The sequence below is a fragment of the Mauremys reevesii genome, linkage group 1, assembly GCF_016161935.1.
Source record: "Mauremys reevesii isolate NIE-2019 linkage group 1, ASM1616193v1, whole genome shotgun sequence".
Lineage (NCBI taxonomy): Eukaryota > Metazoa > Chordata > Testudines > Geoemydidae > Mauremys > Mauremys reevesii.
The window spans coordinates 230,018,720-230,043,666 of NC_052623.1; the positions used below are offsets into that span (position 1 = coordinate 230,018,720).

Consider the following 24,947-nt stretch of genomic DNA (forward strand, 5'->3'; position numbering starts at 1 on the left):
GTTCTTCTGTTTAACATGAAAACTAGGGCCTGAGGATCAATTCAGTCCACTAATTGCAAAGAAAAGTCATTTGTTCTCACCAAGGCTGTATGAATAAGAAACACTAGTGATTTTCTTTAAAGAGAATTTTACTATCAGGTTAAAGCACATTTGAACACAAGGAAAATCACTTTGAATACATGGGAACAATATGTTCAAAATATTATTGATTCAAGAATCATTAGTAATATTAATTTGTGACCAAATTCAGACTGTGTGTCCCGTCCCAATTCACTGACTTCACTGGACCCCTGTGGACATACAGCAATTCTAAATTTGGCACTATACATCTATAGGAAAACTTAAAACAGACTGAGATTTTGCTGGATTCATCTAGCTCAGTGGCTCTCAAACTGTGGGTCGGGAGTCAAGACCTCAAAGTAGGTTGCAACCCGTTTTAATGGGGTTGCCAGGACTGACATTAGACTTGCTGTGGTCCGGGGCCGACGCCCGAGCCCCACCACCTGGGGTCAAAACCCAAGGGCTTCAGCCTTGGGCCGCAGGGCTCAGGTTACAGGCCCCACACCCAGGGCGTAAGCCCTTGGACTTCTGCTTTGACCCACCCACTTCGGGTGGTGGGTTTGGGCGGACTCAGACTTCGGTCCCCCCTCCAAGGGTCGTGTAGTAATTTTTGTTGTCAGAAGGGAGTCGCGGTGCATTGAAGTTTGAGAACCCCTAAAAGCACGAGGCTACGATCTCCTTTCCCTACCAATGTTGGTTCCATCTTCTGCCTTTATCCTCTTCCCTCATAGCATTTTAAGGTGCTATCAAATAACCCTTGTTCTTGCTCTAATGTCTGGTGAGAAACATGAAGGTATCAAGTTGGCAGAGACACACTATTCTCTCTGACAGAGGAGAACAAGGTTTAGTGAATACACAACTAATACACAATACATACTAAAGAAGATCTTGCTCAGAAGTGGCACTAGATTTTAAACAAGCAACATGATAAAGGCAGTTGGTGGCTGCAGTGAGTGAAAGAGAGAGGAGCAATTACACCTTACAAGAACTGACTGAAAACTGATCAAGCCCAAATCATGGATAATTAGAGAGGCATGTCTCTGTGTGTCTCTTCACAATCATCATCATCAGCAGCAAAACTGTCTGAGAAGAGATGTGCAGACCATTTACCAGCATACTTACCAAGCCTGAAGAAAGGAGCCTGCACAGCCCCTTTTACAGTGATCGACACTCCCCCCAGCTGGCTTCCCTTTGGCACTATGATGTAAATGAGGCCCCCCCAGAGAGAGGAGACTGACATCTTCTGATCTTTGACGTCACATCTGCGTATCACCACAGGGGGGCGTTTCAGCTCCTCTGCTCTGCTGAGGTCATCTGAGTGACACCCAATCTGCACCTGGAAATGAAAAGGTGGCTTGGTTATGGGAACAACTGAGCAATGAACTTTACAGACCATTGTTTAAACACTTATCCAAGTGGAACAACTTCAGCAGGAGAGACTGCGGGAGCCCCACACCAGAATGCCCTGAGAGGTGCTAGTCCCTGTTGAAATCTTTTTGCCCCATCAGGCAGAGAGGAGAATTGAACCTGGATAACTGACATCCTGGTTGAGTGCTCTAATCACTGGGCTAAAATTTTGGGCTATGCAAGCAAGATAGGGGGGCCAATGCCAATCTCCCCCTGCTTTGTGGATCATGCTGGGGCTTATGCAGGAGACAGGCATCTGGACACTTGGAGGGAGGTGGCAGTTTGCATGCTCAAAGGCAGACATTCAGGTGCCCAGGGAAACTGAAACCTGAAAATGTAGGCACCAAATGAGTTTTGTCACATGCAGCATGAGATGGCAGCCGAGCAGGAGTTTTATGGATTGCAGTGGTGCCAAAAGCTAGGACTAAGGTTTAGGCACTTCAGTCCTATTGTGGAGCTGGGCCTTAGCTCCTCTGGATTGCAATGGGATGAGAGTTAGGTGCCTAAATGCCTTTCAGGATCTAATTCTAGGCCAAAGAGACAGTTATAATTTAGGCTGCATTTTAGTCATGGATACTTTTAATAAAAGTCATGGACTGGCCATGGGCTGTAAACAAAAAATTATGGCCTGTGACCTGTCCATGACTTGTCCTGTATATCCTGAATAAAACTTGGGTGCTCTGTGGAAGGGGCAGCCCGGGGATGCCACAGGTGCTCTTGGGCGGGCAGCTCGGGCCTCCACTGGTGCTGGGTGGGCAAGGGTGGGCGGAGGCCTGGGACCCCCACTGGTGTTGGGGGAGCTACAGGGGGGCCTGGCGGGGCTGGTGGTTCCCTACCTGGCTCCTGTGGACCCTAGGTGGACACGTGGACAAGGGGGCACTGCATGCTGCCCCCACCATGAGCGCCAATGGGTTCCCAGCCAATGGGGGTGGGGGCAGCGCCTGCAGGTGGAGGCAAAGCACAGAGCCACCTGGCCACACCTCCGCCTAGGAGCCGGACATGCTGGCTGCTTCCGGGGAGCCCCCACCCTGAGGTAAGTGCCTCCCAGAGCCCTCACCTCCTCCCACAACCCAACCCCATGTCTCAGCCCTGAGCCCCCTCACACACCCAAATTCCTGCTGCTGCTGGGGGAGGGGGGAGTGGTGCAACAATGTGTATAGTAGGGGTGCTGAGAGCCATTGAACCAAACTGTAAATTCTGTAAGTGACGGAAACCACTTCAAGCCATGGGGTGCAGCACCTCTAGTTCTAGCACCTATGGGGAGAGGTGCAGTGGCCCAAGACTGACCTAGCAGCAGCGGGTGTGGCTGGTCTAGGGGCTGCCCAAGCTGCTCAGGTGTTCCCCAGTCTGGTTGCACCTGCAGCTGCAGAAGTCACAGAGGTCCTGGAAAGTCTCGGAATCTGTGACTTCTGTGACCTCCGTGACAGACTTGCAGCCTTAGTTATAATCAAATGGAATCAATGGAGCAATGATCTGAGATGTGAGATTTACAGACCTCACTGTTCTGTCTTTCTGCTTTAGAGTCTGTATTTAAAGTGACCCCACAAAGCATAGGGGTAAAAGCACACAAGCAGTGGCATTTTATTACATCTCCAGTGTGTCATTTGATAAACAATTATTAATACTTTGTGCTTCAATAGCAGCTTCCATCTGAAGCTCATATCACACTTCACAGGCATCAATGTAAATTTCACAAAAGCCCTGTGAGAAGGAAACTTAGGCCCAGACAAATGAAAGCCTGGCTTTTCAGAGGTGCTGAGCACTCATAACTCCAGTGAAATCAATGGAAACTCACAAGTTATTTGCCTAAGGTCCCAGGACTCTTAGTCCTGGCCTGTAATCTTTACGTAATGGGTCTGCATGGATTATTGTTATTGAAAGTCCGCCTCCAGCCACAGATGGCTCATCAGGTTGATGCAATTTAAGATGGATCAGTTTCCATAGCCACGGTACACAAGGCAGTGTGCATCACCTCTGACCTTCTTTGACTTCCCTAACCCTATGGAGCAGGGATCCATTTTGCAGCTGGGTGAATTGAAGGCAGATTTTCATTGTGAGATCCAGTGACAGTCGACCTCACGAACTCCAGGATTGTAGTCAAGCACTATAATCACTCAGCTGTCCTACCTCATTATTGTTATTAACCATGTATTGATGATATAGCTACTTGAGAGCTCCAAGCTTGGGGGCACACTGTACCAGGAACTATGACCCATATCCTGAAAGGTATTTAGGCTCCCGACTTCTACTGATTTCACTGGAGTTAGGGACCTAAATTGCTTTTGGGGATCTGGGCCCAAATAAAGATATAAGATAATTTGGGTCCTAAACCAAAGAGCTTAATATTTATGGGACAATTCATTAGAACTTAGTAAACAATTCTGTTGATGATGCACAAGAAGACAGAATCTAGCTCCCTCTCTACTGCCTGTGTTTGCTCTGCATGGTAAATGCTTCTCCAAAGCAAGAAGCCATTGTCTTTCCACAGAGCTGAATATTCTCTGGGAGCAGGGGCGGCTCCAGGCCCCAGCACGCCAAGCACATGCTTGGGGCGGCATGCCATGGGGGGCGCTGTGCTGGTCGCCAGGAGGGCGGCAGGTGGCTCCGGTGGACCTCCCGCAGGCGTGCCTGCGGAGGGTTCGCTGGTCCCGCGGCTTCGATGGAGCATCTGCAGGCACGTCTGCAGGAGGTCCACTGGAGCCGTGGGACCAGCAGACCCTCCGCAGGCACATCTGCAGGAGGTCCACCGGAGCCGCAGGACTGGCGACTGGCAGAGCGCCCCCCGCGGCATGCCGCCGTGCTTGGGGCGGCAAAATGGCTAGAACCGCCCCTGTCTTCGAGCAGAGCTGTACAATAAGGTGTCATTTTTTTATGTAATCACATTTCCAAAGAGCTTAATATTTATGGGACAATTCATTAGAACTTAGTAAACAAGTCTCTTATCAGGAAGACATGATGCACAAGAAGACAGAGAATCTAGCTCCCTCTCTACTGCCTGTGTTTGCTCTGCATGGTAAATGCTCCTACAAAGCAAAAAGCCATTATCTTTCCACAGAGCTGAATATCCTCCAGGAGCAGAGCTGTACAATAAGGTGTCATTTTTTATGTAATCACATTTCCGAGTAGAACTACAGTTCAAGAGAAGTAACAGGCGTCAGAAAGGATGATTAGTTCACCTGCAGGCCAACTCCAGTAACAGTACTAGGAAATATAAAGGTCACTGTGTTCCCACGTGGAAGGTAAAGTCCTGTGCTCCTCCATGCTGCATCACCTGGCATAAAACACAGAGGACAGGTCTAAACACAGAGCTACTCTTAAACACCTCCGTCTGTTTTCCAGTATGAAAGGATCAGGAGAGTGGCCCGGCCAGTCTGCATGAGGAAAGGTCTCCTCTCACTGAATGTCATCGGGGCGTGAAGAGTATTCCATGTGAGATGGAGTAGGGAAGTAGGGGAGGGCTAATACTTCCTGCTGCATTCTCCTAGGAAATTAACTTCTTGTTTATAACATTACCATTATGCAGACTTTGTAACAACTTGATTTGTATGATATTCTGCTGCTGCTGTCAGAGCTGCAAGCAAAAGGGCAAATTACAATCCTTCAGTCTGGTTTCTTTAAACAACATCATTCAGGATCCTCATTCCTGGGTTCCTCCTCCTTAGCACAAACCAAATGTACTCCCTTGGGCAAAAATCTAAGGTCTCGAGCATAGGGAGGTACAGCAGGAGCAAAGACCTTACTGGTCATCACACATTATCTGAACATTAGATTAGATTATATGGACACACCACTGCCATAAGACTCCATGCTTTTCTCTGAATTCAATAGCAGGTGAAGCTCTGCGAGGGATACCAATCAAAATATGAAACCTTACACTGTTGCCTCAGCAATGTAAAAACAAGGCGCTGTAACAAATATAGATACCCCACAAGGAAGAAAACCAACTTATAGGGGGATGGATGAAAAGCCTGTTAAATAATGTTTTCAAAGAAACAGAATTACGGTGATTTCCAGATTTCCAGTGATTCTCACTCCTGGAGATTAAGAGGCATGAGGGATAGGCCAAAAGAAGAGACAGCATTTTTAACAGTGATATGGAAATTTGGTGGTGGTTGTTATAAGTGGTTGTTAAAAATGTTACAGGGCAGATTAAGAGAATAGACCATTACCAGGGAGACTTTTTAGTCTGAACAGTAACGTTGAACGGGAGGGGTGTGTCAGAAACCCAAATTTGATTAGGAAAAAAGCCTTGGCCTACATAAAATAAGGGACATCCACATCCCTAAAACAAATGAACAACTTCTCTGGAGGCAGGAGAACTGGGCCTCTCCTCTATTTTGGAAATAAGTTCTGGAATGCAGAGAGTCCAAGGTGGGCTTCTCAACACAAACAAACAATAAGGCTGCAGGAGCATGTGGAGGGAGGACCATATTGCTCCTTTGCTGATGAATTCAGGGAAGAGAACTACAAAATTGCTAGTTGTGGCAGCTTTCCCTTTGACTCAATTCACATTGATACAGCCTTCTAGTGCCATGCCAGGGAGGGGAAGCCAGAAGATGTACTTTGATACCCATTTAGACGTAGTCTTCTTAGCAAATAGCACTATCCAGTGAATTGGTATCAAATGAAATAAAAAGTTGGGTGGACTTTCTAAGGGTTTTAGTCTGCTCCAAGTAGCATCCCAAGGACGTTTTTATATCAAGTATATGAAAAAGCGTTTCTCCCGCAATGGTATGCAGGCATGGGATGAATGTGGGCAGGCTCAATAAGGTGACCTTCGAATACCACCTTGGAGAGAAATATAGGACTGTGGGGAAAAAGTAGTTCATCCTGGACAAACTCAAGATAATATAGCTCGACTAAAACATTTATCAAAAAACAGATGATTTCAAAAACAGTAGTTCCAGTGATAATAGACAATAATTAGACGTGAGCTTGCAATGTTATGCCTCAGCAAAACGGCAAATGTGAATGTTGAGGCTACATGGGCAGAGGTTTAATTACATTGTAAAATATGAAAAGCAGGTCTCTCTCTCTGCTTTTCTGGTGACTGCACCAGAAATACTGGATTCAGTATTGGGCATCTCTGTTCCATTAAGATATCAATAACATGGAGGAATATAGAGAAAAAACAACCTGAATGATTAAGGCAGTGCTTAATTTGTGCCAGGGTTTGCCAGGGCTGAGCCCGGGCACCTTTGGGCTCGCTGCATCGGTTATGAATGTAAAAATATTGATTGAACACCAGCACCTAGTTGCTTGAGCCCAATAACCTTTCATTGCAAACTGAACACTGGATTAAGGGTCTGGAGGGATTTGCTGATAAAGATTAGGAAGGAAATGGGTAAAGTGAAATCCTGTCTCAGTGGCAAAACTCATTGATTTGAGTTGGGCCAGGATTTTACCTATCGAGTTTAGCCAAATGATGCTGAAATATGGAGGTAGAAGGGGCTTTCTTTGAAATAGAGCTGATCAAAACCCAGGCTAAAATAGGGGAAACTTTTGCAGATTTTCATCAAACTGGTCAGAAGATGGAGGAGAAACACCAGCCAATTGTTGTTCTTGGCTTTTGTTGAAAAAAGTTGTTGACAAAAAATTCCTGAAAAGTTCCAATTTGAAAGCTGTAAACTCTGAGGAGAGCAATTGTTTAGAGTGCACCAAAGGGGTGTAATTAGCAGTAATGGGATGAGGCTGATGAAAGTAAATTAAGGCTAAATGTTTAGAAATGTTTCCTGATTGTGAGGTGTATTAGGTCATGGAATGAATTTTTTAGAGAAATTGCAGAAGTCCCATCACTCAAATAATTTAAAACTGGACTAGATAAAAATGGAGACTTGACTTTAGGGGGAAAGCCTAAACTAGATCCAGAAGCAGAAATTAAATGTAACCTCAGAGGAGCCTTTCCATCTCTTGCATTTCTGCACACAATGTGACAGGTGTGATCTATGTGATCGGGGCTATGGAGAGTTATGCACTGTTGTACCCCGTGTTCTACAGGCCATTCCATGTTGAAACAGGGGGAGAGGAGATTAGTGAGGAAGGATAGATTCTCTCACCTGAGATTGTGCAGTTGATTTCCACAGTGGTGCTAGGGACTGTGGGGAATTCACAGAGTGCTGGCCTCGCACAGTCGGACATGGTTTGGCATAATGCTGTAGCCACGTGAAGCAGCACGACCTCCTTGGAGTTCCCCTTGACTGGGTGTTCCTTGCTCACCGATGGGATCCCATTGCTCTGCACCATCTCGTATAGGATGTGGTACAATGAGGCATAGACGTGGCCATTTTTGACTGGGATCTGAAGGACTTTGGCACAATCCCGGCTCAGTTTCTGAAGCCAGCCTGTCACTGGGGGCTGGAGTTCCTCCTTCTTGTCTAAGTGCTGCTGGAACTGAGCGAGTGCCCTGCGGAAATGGTAATGTCTCCACTGCTCTTCGGGTCGTAACACCGGGTATTTGCCTGCCTCCATGGTTTCCCCCAGAATGCTGATCCCGAACCCATTGAGGATTTTGTTGCCAGGATATTCAGCCAGAACATTTTGGCCCTCATTCTGAGAAGCCCACCACCAAGCCTGACCTCCAATCAGTAGGCCCCCTCCTTCTGCCACAAACTCATGGATCTTCTTGGCCTCATTGTCACTGTAGGACTGGCAGCAGTAGATGCTGAGATTGTCGGTAAGCTCTGAGATCTCGCACACCACCTGTCTTTGAGTCAGCAGGTCATGAAGGTTCTTCAGATTGGGATTGATGCCAATTCTCCCTCTCTTCTCAGCACCCAGCCAGTGAATGGCATTGAGGATGAAGTCTGTGAGCTTCGGGGTGCTAAGAAGGACCTCATGTGTAGCCACCACCACACGGCCCCGGCCATAGTGAGCTGCTCCAAGAAAGCATTGATAGGCGCTGTCCAAGCCAAGGGGGAAAGCCAGTGTGCCATGGACCAGCAGGTGAGAGGGCACACCATCTGTCACTATGTCTAGCTCTGACACACCTCTTAGGAGAAGGTTTAAGTCTCTGCTGAAATCTAGCCCATGCCTGCAAAACCAAGAGATGTTCCTGTCAGGCCACATGCCAGCGCCATGAGATGGAAGAGGAAGATTCTGGCTAAGAGGGGTGAAAACATTATCTCTGCTCTGCCATATCCAAATATTCTGAAATCACTTCTACAAAGATCTCTTCACTTTGAGATCTACTGATGGAAACTTCTAGGCATTATTATGAGTTGCCTTCTCCTGAGAGACAGTGCTCTGCCTTTAGTTGCAATTGTTCTGATTAATCATTTTAAAGCAGGGGTTCTCAAACTTCATTTCACCGTGGCCCCCTTCTGACAACAAAAATTATGACATGACCCCAAGAAGTGTGACCACAGCCCGAGCCCTGCAGCCCCAGGTGTGTGCGGGGGCAAAACTGAAGTCCAAAGTCCAAGCCTCGCCGCCTCAGGCTGAAACCATTGGGGTGGCGGGGCTCATGCTGTGGCTTGAGCCCCGGGCCCCATCAAGTCTAACACCAGCCCTGGTGACCCATTAAAACAGGATTACAACCTACTTTGTCTTGTGACCCACCGTTTGAGAACAGCTGTTCTAAAAGAAAATGAGCCTCTTATCCTCTTACCCTGCACTGTTCTGTGGCAATTTCATGTCACTTTTTCTTATCCCTTTATCCTATGTGAAGTGTCACGGCAAAGGCAGGGCAGCAGAGGGTAAGGAAATGAGAATGAGAGACACAAAACAGAACAGAGTAAGGGGATTCATGAAGAGAGATGAAATACCGGATAGCAGAGCAGAGGATAAGGTATGAGGAATATTTTGTATTAATTAGTTCTGAGCTAATTTATATAATCAGAACTTAGAGAATTTCCTTTGCGCAGCAGTAAATGGCTCATTGTATTTCAGAAAAGTATGTAACACTATTTTGTCATGTGATCATCCATCCTTTATATGATAACTGACATTTGTGGAGCACAACTACTTAAAGGTTAATTATTGCTCATGTTTCTATACTAAATCAATATTTCAGATCACAAATAAGTAGCAGGATCCCTGCTTATAGAAATACACACAAAACAAGTTAAAGGATTCACTTATTTGCTTTGTCTCATGCTTAGAACTTCATGAATCACCTGAACTCATTCAGAGCATCACAGTCCCCAGAAGTCAAACATTTCCTCAAACTTCTTTAGCAGGATTCTGGTTTTATTTCTTTCCTGTTAATTCCTTTTTCCTCCCCCTGGGATAAGCACCCGCACATCCCCTGAGGTGCTGGAAAATAAAACCCTTTCCAACATTGCAGCATTTAAGAATATATTCTACTCCTGAGGGCGTTCTGTGCCAAAAAAATAAAAAGTCTGCAAATTTTATTTGTCAAATAAATGTGGAGGTTCCAACATGGTATTGGGGAGCATAGTCCAGAGGTTGCACAGAGGTGGGAGATCACTATGCAGCTCCCCGCAGCACACACATTCAGCGATGAGGCTTCCCCCAACCCTGACACAGTGCAAGGACAGGGTCTGCCACAGAAATACCCTAGGGCCCTGCCTCTCCATGCCAGGTGCACCAGGTTTAGGGAGGCAGGCTCAGCAAGGTAGGATCCAAGTGTGGAGGGGCTTAGTGTCGGGGGGATCCAGGTGTGGGTTGAGAGGGTTCTGTGTGGGACAATCTGGGTGCAGGAGGCTCAATTGGGGATCAAAGTGCAGGGGGATCTGGATGCACAGGGGCTTGTTGGAGGGGGGGAGGGTTGGGGGTGCAATGGTAATGGTACTCTGTGGCGGGTCCAGGTGAAGGTTATTGGGGCTCAGAGTTCCGGTCTGGATGTGTGGGGATAGAAATTGGCAGGGGGTTCTTGATGTGGACATCTCAGCAGTGGGGGGGGGTATCTAGATGCTGGGGGAAGTGGGGCTGAGGGGGGGGATCCAGGCGCAGCTGGTGGGGGTTTAGTAGGGTGGGGATCCAGGTGCAGGTGGCTCATCAGGATGATCCAGATGCAGGGGGAGTGGGGCTCATTGGGAGGGGTCTGGGTGTGAAGGCCTCTGAATGAATAGGGATTGGGTGGATGGGGGAGTAGTTCCCTGTACAGGGATTCCTCCCCCTACATCTGAGAAGCAGTGGGTACAGGAAACACAAGTGTGTTGGGGCTGGGGGGGGGGAAGTGTTTGCAGTGCTTCCAACAGCCAGGGGAGAAACCTGGGGGTGGATCTGACACAATCCTGGATGCCATGCAAGGAAAGAGGAAGTCCCATCCTCCCCAGGCCAGCTGGGACTAGGAGCTGAGTCAGGTGCAGGGTAGGAGCCCTCAGCCCCACAGTGATTTACCTCTCTGTCGGCTGCCCTGGGCTCCCAAAACATACTTCTGAGGAAGGTCTCATGAGCACTCAGGTGGTTTCCCTTTGCTTCCCCATCAGAGAGTCATTTTTTTGCAGGGAAGCAAAGAAATCTGCAGAGAACATAATATCTGCTCATGTGCAGTGGCATAGAATTCCCCCAGGAGTAATTTTCTTACAGCTTTAACTACAGGTTTTAATACATAGGAAATGATTTCAGATACTCACGCAGCGATCAAGGGAATTGCAGGCACTTTGTCTGAGACACTGAAGATCCCCGTCTCACCATATACATCAATGATATAAACTCCTGCCACACTGGTTATATGATTCCCAGGGAAATCGAACAGCACTCTCTCTGTGCTGTGTCCAGAGGCCCAGTGCCAAGCCTGACCTCCAATGAGCAGACCCCCTCCTTTCTTCACAAACTGGATCAGCTCCCTCCCCTGTGCCGCATCATAGGCATCCATACAGTAAACTCCAAATGAGGCAATGAGCTCCGTACTTGGCTGCACTCGGGTGCTGGAACTACTGAGAATGTTCACCAGGGAGCTCAAGCTCTTCTGGACACCAACCACCGCTCCTGGGGAGGCACTGAGCCAACCCACAGCATTATGTAGGAACCGAGCCATCTTGGGACTCCCCAGGTAGCTCTCATGAGAGACGACCACCATCCGGCCTTTCCCATACTGTGAGGCAGCAATCAGGACCTGCCCCCGGGGGTTCACCAGCACTGGGAAGGCAGTCTCGCCAGTGAGCAGCAGCTCACAAGGAACAGAGTCACCAGTAAGATCCCAGTCCTGGACACCGTCCACCAGCAAATCATAGGCAGCTGAAAAATCCATGTTCAGTTTTGTCTTGTCTACAGAAAAGACAAATAATAGTTTTTCTTATGGTAAAGACATTCAGAAGAGGATTTATTTATCTTTCTTTGCCTCTACTGGATTAGTGTGAAGGATGCTCAGGTACAAGCAAAGACCACAATCAATATGCCTCATTCTTAGAGGTTGAAACTCATTGGGGAGGAGGGATAGCTCAGTGGTTTGAGCATTGGCCTGCTAAACCCAGGATTATGAGCTCAACCCTTGAGAGGGCCATTTAGGAAACTGGGGAAAAAATCTGTCAGGGGATTGGTCCTGCTTTGAGCAGGGAGTTGGACTAGATGATCTTCTGAGGTCCATTCCAACCCTAATAATCTATGCTTCTATGCCTCCACCTCCTCCCCCAGGGCCAAGGTGTGCTGAGAGGTGATAGGGAGAGCTCTTTAGCTGGTCAGCTTGCTACTATATATAGCTCTGTCATAGGGTGTGTGACACTGGCAGGCCAGAGCCAGCTCTTGGCCAAGGCTACAGGCATTGGCTAACAAATAACATACTTATAACTTCAGACCTGTGTAATTCACCAGTATATTACTTTTGCCCAAAATAGGTATTAGTCTTATACGACTATATTTAATGTTTAGATTCTATGAAATGGTTGTAAGTTGCTGCATGCATTAATCTCACTAGTAATGTCTATAAGAAAATATATAAGTTTTGCTTTATAAGTTTGAAAATGTTTGCCTCAAACTTGTGAAGTCAGGCCTGAGAATCGTCCCTCACTGAGCCCATCCAGAAGGACTATTAAAATCAAATGGGCTATAAAGAAACATTGCAATAGAAAGGATTGGCTAATGGCTCCATCACTCCTGGGAAATTCTACATGGAAGGAAGCTTGTTCTGTGGGATTGGAAGCTGAATGAAGGAAATAAAACAAAATCACAGGAAAATTTTCCATCTTTTTAGCTGTTTGTATTCTGAAGGGCCAGAGACTGTAAACTGAAGCCTGAGATACCCAGGGTCTGATTCCTGTTTCTGCCCTGAAAGACACTTCAAATTGACAGATCACTACAACCCTGTCACTCTTAGTTAGTAGGTGGTAACTCATTTGCATATGTATGTTTTCTTGCTTTAACCTGTAAATAACTCTCTTATTCCCTTTTCCTAGGTAATAAAGCATTATATAGATCAGTGGTTCACAAACTTGTTCAACTGCCTGTTTAGGGAAAGGCCCTGGCTGGCCGAGACGGTTTGTTTACCTGCTGCGTCCACAGGTTCGGCCGATCATGGCTCCCAGTGGCCGCGGTTCGCTGCTCCAGGCCAATGGGAGCCGCGGGAAGCAGCGCGGGCCAAGGGCCATACTGGCCACTGCTTCCAGCAGTTCCCATTGGCCTGGAGCAGTGAACTGCAGCGACTGGGAGCCGCGATTAGCAGAACCTGCGGATGCGTCAGGTAAGCAAACTGGCCCGGCCTGCCAGGGGCTTTCCCTGCACAAGCAGTGGAACAAGTTTGGGAACCACTGATATAGATCATTATATCGTCTGTGAGATTAGATCTAAGATACCAATTGACCTGGGGTAAATGACTGATCTCTTGGAACTGGAAGGAACAAGGATGTGGTGGGATTTTCTTGGTGTCAGTGACCATGTATCACTGAGTCCAGTTTGTCTGGGTGGCAAGATAGAGTGGAGAGTCAAAGGGAACTGTCTGTGACTCCATGGTAAGAGTGTTATAGTGATCCAGGAGTTCATGTTTGTCGCTGGCCTGGTGAAATCTAATTACAGGACACACCAACAGTTTGGGGTAATTGCCCTGGTTTTGAGTCTGTCCTGTGGTAGGCAATTACAGTTATGAGCCACTCATAAGAATATAAGAACTTAAGAATGGCCATACTGGGTCAGACCAAAGGTCCATCTAGCCCAGTATCCTGTCTACTGACAGTGGCCAATGCCAGGTGCCCCAGAGGGAGTGAACCTAACAGGTAATGATCAAGTGATCTCTCTCCTGCCATCCATCTCCACCGTCTGACAAACAGAGGCTAGGGACACCATTCCTTACCCATCTTGGCTAATAGCCATAAATGGACTTAACCTCCATGAATTTATCCAGTTCTCTTTTAAACGCTGTTATAGTCCTAGCCTTCACAACCTTCTCAGGTAAGGAGTTCCACAAGTTGGCTGTGCGCTGTGTGAAGAAGAACTTCCTTTTATTTGTTTCAAACCTGCTGCCTATTAATTTCATTTGGTGACCCCTAGTTCTTGTATTATGGGAATAAATAAATAACTTTTCCTTATCTACTTTCTCCACATCACTCAGGATTTTATATACCTCTCTCATATCCCCCCTTAGTCTCCTCTTTTCCAAGATGAAAAGTCCTAGCCTCTTTAATCTCTCCTCATATGGGATCTGTTCCAAACCCCTAATCATTTTAGTTGCCCTTCTCTGAACCTTTTCTAGTACCAGTATATCTTTTTTGAGATGAGGAGACCACATCTGTATGCAGTATTCAAGATGTCGGCATACCATCGATTTATATAAGGGCAATAATATATTCTCCTTCTTATTCTCTATCCCCTTTTTAATGATTCCTAACATCCTGTTTGCTTTTTTGACTCCTCTGCACACTACATGGACATCTTCAGAGAACTATTCACGATGACTCCAAGATCTCTTTCCTGATTTGCTGTAGCTAAATTAGCCCCCATCATATTGTATACATAGTTGGAGTTATTTTTTCCAATGTGAATTACTTTACATTTATCCACATTAAATTTCATTTGCCATTTTGTTGCCCAATCACTAAGTTTTGTGAGATCTTTTTGAAGTTCTTCACAGTCTGCTTTGGTCTTAACTATCTTGAGTTCAGTATCTTAGTATCATCTGCAAACTTTGCCACCTCACATTTTACCCCTTTCTCCAGATCATTTATGAATAAGTTGAATAGGATTGGTCCTAGGACTGACCCTTGGGGAACACCACTAGTTGCCCCTCTCCATTCTGAGAATTTACCATTAATTCCTACCCTTTGTTCCCTGTCTTTTAACCAGTTCTCAGTCTATGAAAGGACCTTCCCTCTTATCCCATGACAACTTAATTTACATAAGAGCCTTTGGTGAGGGACCTTGTCAAAGGCTTTCTGGAAATCTAAGTACACTATGTCCACTGGATCCCCCTTGTCCACATGTTTGTTGACCCCTTCAAAGAAATCTAATAGATTAGTAAGACATGATTTCCCTTTACAGAGACCATATTGACTTTTGACCAACAATTTATGTTCTTCTATATGTCTGACAATTTTATTCTTTACTATTGTTTTGACTAATTTGCCTGGTACCGACGTTAGACTTGCCGGTCTGTAAATGCCGGGGTCACCTCTAGAGTCCTTTTTAAATATTGGCGTTACATTACCTATCTTCCAGTCATTGGGTACAGAGGCCGATTTAAAGGACAGGTTACAAACCCTAGTTAATAGTTCCACAACTTCACATTTGAGTTCTTTCAGAACTCTTGGGTGAATGCCATCTGGTCCCGGTGACTTGTTACTGTTAAGTTTATCAATTAATTCCAAAAGCTCCTCTAGTGACACTTCAATCTGTGACAGTTCCTCAGATTTGTCACCTACAAAAGCCAGCTCAGGTTTGGGAATCTCCCTAACATCCTCAGCCGGTAAGACTGAAGCAAAGAATCCATTTAGTTTCTCCACAATGGCTTTATCGTCTTTAAGCGCTCCATTTGTACCTCAGTCATCGAAGGGCCCCACTGGTTGTTTAGCAGGCTTCCTGCTTCTGATGTACTTCAAAAACATTTTGTTATTACCTTTGGAGTTTTTGGCTAGCCGTTCTTCAAACTCCTCTTTGGCTTTTCTTATTACATTTTTACACTTCATTTGGCAGTGTTTATGCTCCTTTCTATTTATCTCACTAGGATTTGACTTCCACTTTTTAAAGGAAGCCTTTTGATCTCTCACTGCTTCTTTTACATGCTTGTTAAGCCACGGTGGCTCTTTTTTAGTTCTTTTACTGTATTCCTTAATTTGGGGTATACATTTAAGTTGGGCCTCTATTATGGTGTCTTTAAAAAGCGCCCATGCAGCTTGCAGGGATTTCACTTTAGTCACTGTACCTTTTAATTTCTGTTTAACTAACCCCCTCATTTTTGCATAGTTCCCCTTTTTGAAATTAAATGCCATAGTGTTGGGCTGTTGAGATGTTCTTCCCACCACAGGGATGTTAAATGTTATTATATTATGGTCACTATTTCCAAGCGGTCCTGTTATAGTTACCTCTTGGACCAGCTCCTGCGCTCCACTCAGGACTAAATCTAGAGTTGCCTCTCCCCTTGTGGGTTCCCGTACCAGCTGCTCCAAGAAGCAGTCATTTAAGGTATCGAGAAATTGTGTCTCTGCATTTCATCCTGAGGTGACATGTTCCCAGTCAATATGGGCTTCATTGAAATCCTCCACTATTATTGAGTTCTTAATTTTGATAGCCTCTCTAATTTCCCTTAGCATTTCATCATCACTATCACTGTCCTGGTCAGGTGGTCGATAATAGATCCCTAATGTTATATTGTTATTAGAGCATGAAATTACTATCCATAGATATTCTATGGAACATGTGGATTCACTTAAGATTTTTACTTCATTTGATTCTACATTTTCTTTCACATATAGTGCTACTCCCCTCCCTGCACAACCTGTTCTGTCCTTCCGATATATTTTGTACCCCGGAATGATTGTGTCCCATTGATTGTCCTCAGTCCACCAGGTTTCTGTGATGCCTATTATAGCAATATCCTCCTTTATCATGAGGCACTCTAGTTCACCCATCTTATTATTTAGACTTCTAGCATTTGTGTACAAGTGCTTTAAAAATTTGTCACTGTTTATTTGTCTGCCCTTTTCTGATGTGTCCGATTCTTTATGTGAATGTTTCTCATCTGATCTGGCCCTTACATTATCCTCTTCCATCCTCTGCTCCTGACTATAACCTAGAGAATCTCTATCAATAGACTCTGAGAAGTCACTGTCTGATCCACATGCTCCTCTGCAGCAGTTGGCTTTCCAGACAGCAAGAGAGGGTGCTCACCGCATATCAGCCTGGAAAGGGCAAATGAGATTCAGAAGGGGACCACTGAACTTTATAGGCCACAACTGAGGGGAATTAGACTGGATAAGCAACCTCTGATTGGGACTAGAGCAGGGGCGGGCAAACTTTTTGGCCTGAGGGCCACATCGGGTTTAATAAATTGTATGGAAGGCCAGTTAGGGGAAGGGGTCGTGGCCCGGTCCCCACCTCCTATCTCCTCCCCACCCCCCAGGACTCCTGCCCCATTCAACACCCCCTGTTCCCTGACGGCCCCCCCGGGACACCTGGCCCATCCACTCCCCCCCACTCCCAATGTAACCCAAGAGAAGCCTTTCTATTTCTAGCAGCTCTGTTCTGCACACAATGTGACAGGTGTGATCTATGTGATCAGGGCTATGTAGAGTTATACACTGTTATACCCCGTGTTCTACAGGCCATTCCATGTTGAAACAGGGGGAGAAGAGATTAGTGAGGAAGGACAGATTCTCTCACCTGAGTTTGTGCAGTTGATTTCCACAGTGGTGCTAGGGACTGTGGGGAGTTCACAGAGTGCTAGCCTCGCATCGTTGGACATGCTTTGGCATAATACTGTAGCCATGTGAAGCAGCACGACCTCCTTGGAGTTCCCCTTGACTGGGTGTTCCTTGCTCACCGGTGGGATCCCACTGCTCTGCACCATCATGTACAGGATGTGGTACAATGAGGCGTAGATGTGGCCATTTTTGACTGGGATCTGAAGGACTTTGGCACAGTCCCGGCTCAGTTTCTGAAGCCAGCCTGTCACTGGGGGCTGGAGTTCCTCCTTCTTGTCTAAGTGCTGCTGGAACTGAGCGAGTGCCCTGCGGAAGTGATAATGTCCCCTCTGCTCTTTGGGTCGTAACACTGGGTATTTGCCTGCCTCCATGGTTTCCCCCAGAATGCTGATCCCGAACCCATTGAGGATTTTGTTGCCAGGATATTCATCCAGAACGTTTTGGCCCTTATTCTGAGAAGCCCACCACCAAGCCTGACCTCCAATCAGCAGGCCCCCTCCTTCTGCCACAAACTCATGGATCTTTTTGGCCTCGTTGTCACTGTAGGACTGGCAGCAGTAGATGCTGAGATTGTCGGTAAGCTCTGAGATCTCGCACACCACCTGTCTTTGAGTCAGCAGGTCATGAAGGTTCTTCAGATTGGGATTGATGCCAATTCTCCCTCTCTTCTCAGCACCCAGCCAGTGAATGGCATTGAGGATGAAGTCTGTCAGTTTTGGGGTGCTAAGATGGACCTCATGTGTAGCCACCACCACACGGCCCCGGCCATAGTGAGCTGCTGCAAGAAAGCATTGATAGGCGCTGTCCAAGCCAAGGGGGAAGGCCAGTGTGCCATGGACCAGCAGGTGAGAGGGCACACCATCTGTCACTATGTCTAGCTCTGACACCCCTCTTAGGAGAAGGTTTAAGTCTTTGCTGAAATCTAGCCCATGCCTGCAAAACCAAGAGATGTTCCTGTCAGGCCATATGCCAGCACTGTCATAGCGTCGTAAGGTGGAAGAGGAAGATTGTGTAGTATCTCTGCTCAGCCCTACAGCATATCCAAATGTTCTGAAATCACTTCTACAAAGATCTCTTCACTTTGAGATCTACTGATGGAAATTTCTGGGCATTATTATTAGTTGCCTTCATCTGAGAGACAGTGCTCCACCTTTAGTTGCAATTGTTCTAAATAATCATTCTAAAGCAGGGGTTCTCAAACTTCATTGAACCATGACCCTCTTCTGACAACAAAAATTATGACATGACCCCAGGAGGTGGAACCACAGCCCGAGTTCTGCAGCCCCAGGTGTGTGTGGGGGCAAAGCGGAAGTCCAAAGTCCAAGCCCCGCCACCCCAGGCTGAAGCCATTGAGGTCTGGCCGTGGGGCTCAGGCTTTGGCTTCAGCCCCGGGCGGTGGGGCTTGACCTTCAGCTTGCGTCCCAGGCCTCATCAAGTCTAACACCAGCCCTGGTGACCCCATTAAAACAGGATCACAACCCACTTTGAGTCCTGACCAACAGTTTGAGAACCGCTGTTCTAAAGGAAAATGAGCCTCTTATCCTCTTACCCTGCACTGTTCTGTGGCAATTTCATGTCACTTTTTCTTATCCCTTTATCCTATGTGAAGTGTCACGGCAAAGGCAGGGCAGCAGAGGGTAAGGAGATGAGAATGAGAGATACGAAACAGAACAGAGTAAGGAGATTCATGAAGAGAGATGAAATACCAGATGGCCAGAGCAGAGTATAAGGCATGAGGCAGGGCCGGCTTTACGCCAGTTCCCCCCATTCCCCAGATTCAGGCTCCACACCGAAGAGCGCCCCGCGCCCGTGCCTAAGGGGTCCCTGCTCCGGGGTCTTCGGCGGCATTTAAGTGGTGAGGGGTCTTTCGGTGCCGCAGAAGACCTGGAGCAGACCCCCCCTGCCAGCGAAGTGTCACCGAAGCCCCGGACCGCCGCCAAGTATTCCAATCAGGCCTCATGGGTCATAAAACCGGCCCTGGCATGAGGGATATTTTGTATTCGTTGGTTCTGAGCTAATTTATACAATCAGAACTTAGAGAATTTCATTTGCGCAGCAGTAAAGGGCTCTTATTTTAGAAAAGTTTGTAACAGGTTTTTGTCATGTGATCATCCACACTGTATACATAAACACACATTTGTGGAGCACAACTACTTAAAGGTTAATTATTGTTATTGGTTCTATACTAAATCAATATTTCAGATCACAAATAAGTAGCAGGATCCCTGCTTACTGAAGTACACACAAAACAAGTTAAAGGATTCACTTATTTGCTTTGTCTCATGCTTAGAACTTCATGAGTCACTTGAACTCATTCAGAGCATCACAGTCCCCAGAAGTCAAATGTTTCCCCAAAGGTCTTTAGCAGGATTCTGGTTTTATTTCTTTCCTGTTAATTCCTTTTTCCTCCCCCTGGGATAAGGACCCGCATACCCCCTGAGGTGCTGGAAAATAAAACCCTTTCCAACATTGCAGCATTTAAGAATATATTCTTCTCCTGAGGGCGTTCAGCACCAAAAAATTAAAAATTCTGCTAATTTTATTTGTCAAATAAATGTGGAGGTTCCAACATGGCATTGGGGAGCACAGGCCACAGGCTGCATGGAGGTGGGAGATCACTATGCAGCTCCCCCATGCCAGCACACAGATTCAGCGATGAGGTTGCCCCCAACCCTGACAGCGCAAGGACAGGGTCTGCCACAGAAACACCTCAGGGCCCTGCCTCTCCATGCCAGGTGCACCAGGTGTGGGTGGCAGGATCATCAAGGTAGGATCCAAGCGTGGAGGGGTTTAGTGTGGAAGGATCGAGGTGTGGGTTGAGACGGTTCTGTGTGGGACAATCTGGGTGCAGGAGGCTCAATTGGGGATCAAAGTGCAGGGGGATCTGGATGCACAGGGGCTTGTGGGGGGGCGTTGGGGGTGCAACGATAATGGGACTCTGTGGGGGGGGTCCAGGTGAAGGAGGTTGGGGCTCAGCAGGGGGGTCTGGATGTGTGGTGGATAGAGATTGGAAGGGGGGTCTTGGTGTGGATGACTCAGTGGTGGGGGTGTTTCTAGATGCTGAAGGAAGTGGAGCTCAGTGGGGTGGGGATCCAAGTGCAGCTGGTTGGGGCTTGGTAGGGTGGGGATACAGGTGCCGGTGGCCAGATGCAGGGGGAGTGGAGCTCGTCAGGGTGGGTTCTGGGTGCAGGCAGGGTGAGGCTTGGCGGGAGGGTCTCGGTATGAGGGGCGCTGGATGCACTGGGGTTGGGTCAATGGGGAAGCAGCTCCTTGTACAGGGATCCCTCCCCCCTGCAGCTGAGGAGCGATGGGTTCAGGAAGCACAGGAGTGTGGGGAGAGTTTGCAGAGCTTCCTACAGCCAGAGGAGAAATCTGGGGGTGGATCTGACATAATCCCAGATGCCGTGCAAGGGAAGAGGAAGTCCCGTCCTTCCCAGACCAGCCGGGACTAGCAGCTGAGTCCGGCACAGGGTAGGATCCCTCAGCCCCACAGTGATTAACCTCTCTGCCAGCTGTCCTGGGCACCTGAAACATACTGCTGGGGAGGGTCTCATGACCACTCTTGTGACTTCCCTTTCCTTCCCTGTCAGAAAGTCATTTTTCTGCAGGGAAGCAAAGAAATCTTCAGGGGACATAAATTCTGTGCTTGCACAGCTGCATAGAATTCTCCCAAAAGTAATTTTATTACAGCTTTAACTACAAGTTTTAATACATAGGAAAAGATTTCAGATACTCACGGAGTGATCAAGGGAATTGCAGGCACTTTGTCTGAGACACTGAAGATCCCCGTCTCACCATATATATCCATGAAATAAACTCCTGCCACGCTGGTTATATGATTCCCAGGGAAATCGAACAGCACTCTCTCTGTGTTGTGTCCAGAGGCCCAGTGCCAAGCCTGACCCCCAATGAGCAGACCCCCTCCTCTCTTCACAAACTGGATCAGCTCCCTCTCCTGTGCAGCATCATAGGCATCCATACAGTAAACCCTAAACGAGGCAATGAGCTCCTTACTTGGCTGCACTCGGGTGCCAGAACTACTGAGAATGCTCAGCAGGGAGCTCAAGCTCTTCTGAACACCAACCACCGCTCCTGGGGAGGCACTGAGCCAACCCACAGCATTATGTAGGAACCGAGCCATCTTGGGACTCCCCAGGTAGCTCTCATGAGAGACAACCACCATCCGGCCTTTCCCATACTGTGAGGCAGCGATCAGGACCTGCCCCCGGCGGTTCACCAGCACTGGGAAGGCAGTCTCGCCAGTGAGCAGCAGCTCACAAGGAACACGGTCACCGGTAAGATCCCAGTCCTGGACACCGTCCACCAGCAAATCATAGGCAGCTGAAGGATCCATTTTCAGCATTGTCTTGTCTACAGGAAAGACAAATTATAGTTTTTCTTAATAGTTTTTCACTCCTGGGAAATTCTACATGGAAAGAAGCTTGTCCTGTGGGACTGGAAGCTGAATGAAGGAAATAAAACAAAACCACGTGAACATTTTCAATCTTTTTAGCTGTTTGAATTCTGAAGGTCCAGAGACTCTTAATTGAAGCCTGAGATATCTAGGGGCTGATTTCTACCTGCCCTGAAAGACACTTTGAATTGACAGATCACTACAACTCTGTCACTCTTAGGATGTAGATGGTAACTCATTTGTGTATAAGTAGAATATACCTCAATAGTATTCATTACCATGTATTTTTGGGACAGGTTTCCATGCCCCCTATAGGGCTTATGTCCTGACCTCCATTCCCGTTTCCACTGGTGTCGAGGTTTGGCACAGTCGGGCATTTTGAAAAAAAAATTGATTAGTTTTTATGTTTGAATAGGGGGAATGTTGTGTGCTTTTGCTTTGATACATTTGGTTGATTGTTTAGAGAAAAAGGTTGAAAGAATAGAGTGAGAGAACAAAGAAAAATAGAGATTTTTGTTTTTAAAGGGTTAGTTTGAAAGAATAGCAGCAAGTTATTAAAATAAAGAAATATTTTTGGTTAGGTTTAGTAAGGAGAGGTGTTTTTAAAGGCCTAGTTTGGTATGTTATTAAAGAATAAAAAATTTTGAGATACATTTAAAAGGTGTATTAAATATAAGGGTAGGTTAAGAAAAGAGCATTTAAAACATTAAATAATATTAAAAAATATAAAGAGAGGTCAAAAAAAGAACACATGGCAAAAAAGGGAATTTTATAAAGTGGAGACTGTTTGATAAGCACACAGTAAAAATATAAAGGGAGGTTAATAGAAAAGCATTTAAAATATTAAATACAAGGATAGGTTAAGAAAAGAGCATTTAAAAAGAGTTAAATAAAAAAGAAACATATAAAGATAGGTTAAAAGAGAGACCAGGGCAAGAAAAGGGAAAAGAAAGCCCCTTTGCCAAGGGCAAAGATAGACAGCACGTGGTTGAGTCAGAGAGAGAGACAGATCTTACCTTTGCCGCTGTTCCTGGGGAAAGAAGGAGCTCCCACGGCTCACAACCCCTCAGGCTAGTTATTTCCGCCTTTGGATCGGACCAATCAGAGGCTGTTCTACAGCTGCATCATAACTGCCTTATTCTTATCTAAAGAAACAAACCCCAAGCATCTTTCCTGCCATGTAGCACTTTTACATAGGTGGTGTAATAAAGGTTAAAACCATAAGCCCTTAGTAACAAACAGTTTTAAAAAGTGTTTCCCCTATGTTTTAGACTAACATTGGTCGTTTTTTAGGGAGGATAAATTGAAGCTGCAGCAAAGCCACTGTTAGCAAAAACAGTCTCTGTGAGTCAGTGGATCAGAGAAAAGAAGGCTGCTTCTTCCCCCACTTTTTAACAAAAGCAAGTAAAAGTTATGTCAAGTTTTGTAAAGGAATAAAGCTCTGTTTTAAAAACACCTGAAAAGACAAGCCTCTATGAAGACATAACCCTTCATTTATAGGTGTGTTTTAATAAAAAATGAGCATGCAGAAACACCCCAGGGCTAAAACCACAGACAACCAGTTTATTAAAGTAATTTATAGTAACAAAAAACGTTTTCCCCTATGCTTTTGCTAACATTGGTTATTTTTAGTGAGGACAATTTGAAGCAGCCTTTCTAAGATAGTGGATTAGAAAAGAAGACCACTTTGAAAGACAAACCTATCTGAAGAAACATCCCTCCATTTAACACTTTTACATGTGTGTTTCAATAAAAAATGAGCATGCAGAAGCACCTTAGGGTTAAACTCACAAACCCTTACTAACAAAAAGTTTTTAAGAGCTTTTCCCTGTGCTTTTAGTGAGGATAATTTGAAGCTGCAGCAAAAACAGCATCTGTGAGCCAGTGGATTAGAGATAGGAAGACTGCGTCTTCCCCCATTTTTTAACAAATACAACTGAAAGTTATATTAACCTTTGTAAAGAAATAAACACTTTAAAGGACAAGCCTATATGAAGGCACATCTCTTTATTTAGCACTTTTACATATGTGTTTCATATAAAAAGTTAGCATGCAGAAACATCCCAGGGTTAAAAACACAGAGAACCTGTTTTTAAAAGTAAATTATAGTGATAAAAACGTTTCCCCCCCTATGTTTTAGTCATAAAACATTGGTCATTTTTTAGTGAGGACAATTTGAAGCAGTATGCTTTTTCAGCAAAGTGACTGTTAGCAAAAACAGCCTTTGTAAGCCAGTGGTTCAGAGATAAGAAAACCGCTTCTTCCCCCACTTTTTAACAAATACAAGTGACAGTTATATTAACCCTTTGTAAAGGAATAAACACTTTAAAAGACAAGCCTATATGAAGACAGAGCCCTTTATTTAACATTTTTACACGTGTGTTTCAATAAAATAAAATAAAAATGTGCATGGAGAAACACCCCAGAGTTAAAACCACAGAACCTTAGTATCCACTAGTTTATATTCCCCTTATTCTGTAATCCAGTGGATCAGAAAGAATTTTATTTTCCTCCCCACTTTTTAACAAATCCATGTGAAAGTTATATTAAGCTTTCATTTTCTTAGGACTTTTAGATTTAAGTATGAATTTTTCTGTTGCGTTATCAGAATGTCTTTGTTTTTAAATGTTTGCAACTCGGGTGCTGAGACACAGGTACAAGCTCCTGTGTTTGTTTTGGGTCCATAGATTTTATTAAAATAATACATCACAGGCTGGAGCTGTGGCTTTCTCTACATTTTAAAAACAGCTAAGACTAATTAGGCTAGCCAGTGATCCATGCACTATAGTCTGCCTTATCAATGTTCTAGGGGTCACCCCTGCTTGTTTTTTTTACACAGACTTCTTTCCTAACTTTCAAAACGCTGTTAAAGTTTTAACAAATGGTGAGATTGCATTGAAAGGCACTTTGTGAAAGTTATAACAAGTATTTTATTCCATTTACTGATTGTAAAAGTCAAACACCATGGCTTTGTGACTGCATGAAGCTCAGAGATCTATCTGAAGAACATCCCACCCCTCAAGTTTTCCCCCATACTTTTAACACTTGCTAAACATGCAGTGTTTCATTATATAAAGGGTTTTTTTTAACATTTAACGTGAAAAAGCCGTATTGACTGAGCGTAACAAAACAAGGCCACTCTTAGGGATATTTTGCAGAAGTTTAATGAACTAAAAAGACTTAAGATAGTAGCCTATCCTTTTAAAAATAGAGTTTTTAAAGTACCAAAACAGCTACTGGGTAAGAATATGAAAACTAGCAATTGAGGATAGTTTACATATGTGTTTTAATAAAAAACAAAATTAACAAAAAAATAC

At 45.5% G+C, this 24,947-nt stretch overlaps 1 protein-coding gene across 2 annotated transcripts in view; it reads right to left on the reverse strand.

Moving 5' to 3' along the window:
* The window catches only part of LOC120395334 (TRPM8 channel-associated factor 2-like), a 72,166-nt gene that overhangs the window by 4,852 nt on the left and 42,367 nt on the right, over positions 1 to 24,947 (reverse strand). Inside the window, exons 1-7 of one of the 2 annotated variants that reach the window (XM_039519654.1) lie at positions 22,647 to 22,696; positions 20,954 to 21,587; positions 17,176 to 18,149; positions 11,007 to 11,640; positions 7,524 to 8,497; positions 4,644 to 4,738; positions 1,183 to 1,396 (exon numbers count right to left, since the gene is read on the reverse strand). In XM_039519654.1, coding sequence (XP_039375588.1) covers positions 1,183 to 1,396; positions 4,644 to 4,738; positions 7,524 to 8,497; positions 11,007 to 11,640; positions 17,176 to 18,149; positions 20,954 to 21,579 — 3,517 coding nt within the window. In that variant the 5' untranslated portion in view covers positions 21,580 to 21,587; positions 22,647 to 22,696. Of the gene's footprint in view, positions 1 to 1,182; positions 1,397 to 4,643; positions 4,739 to 7,523; positions 8,498 to 11,006; positions 11,641 to 17,175; positions 18,150 to 20,953; positions 21,588 to 22,646; positions 22,697 to 24,947 lie in introns of those variants that run through there. The other variant, XM_039519655.1, reaches the window with a different exon arrangement.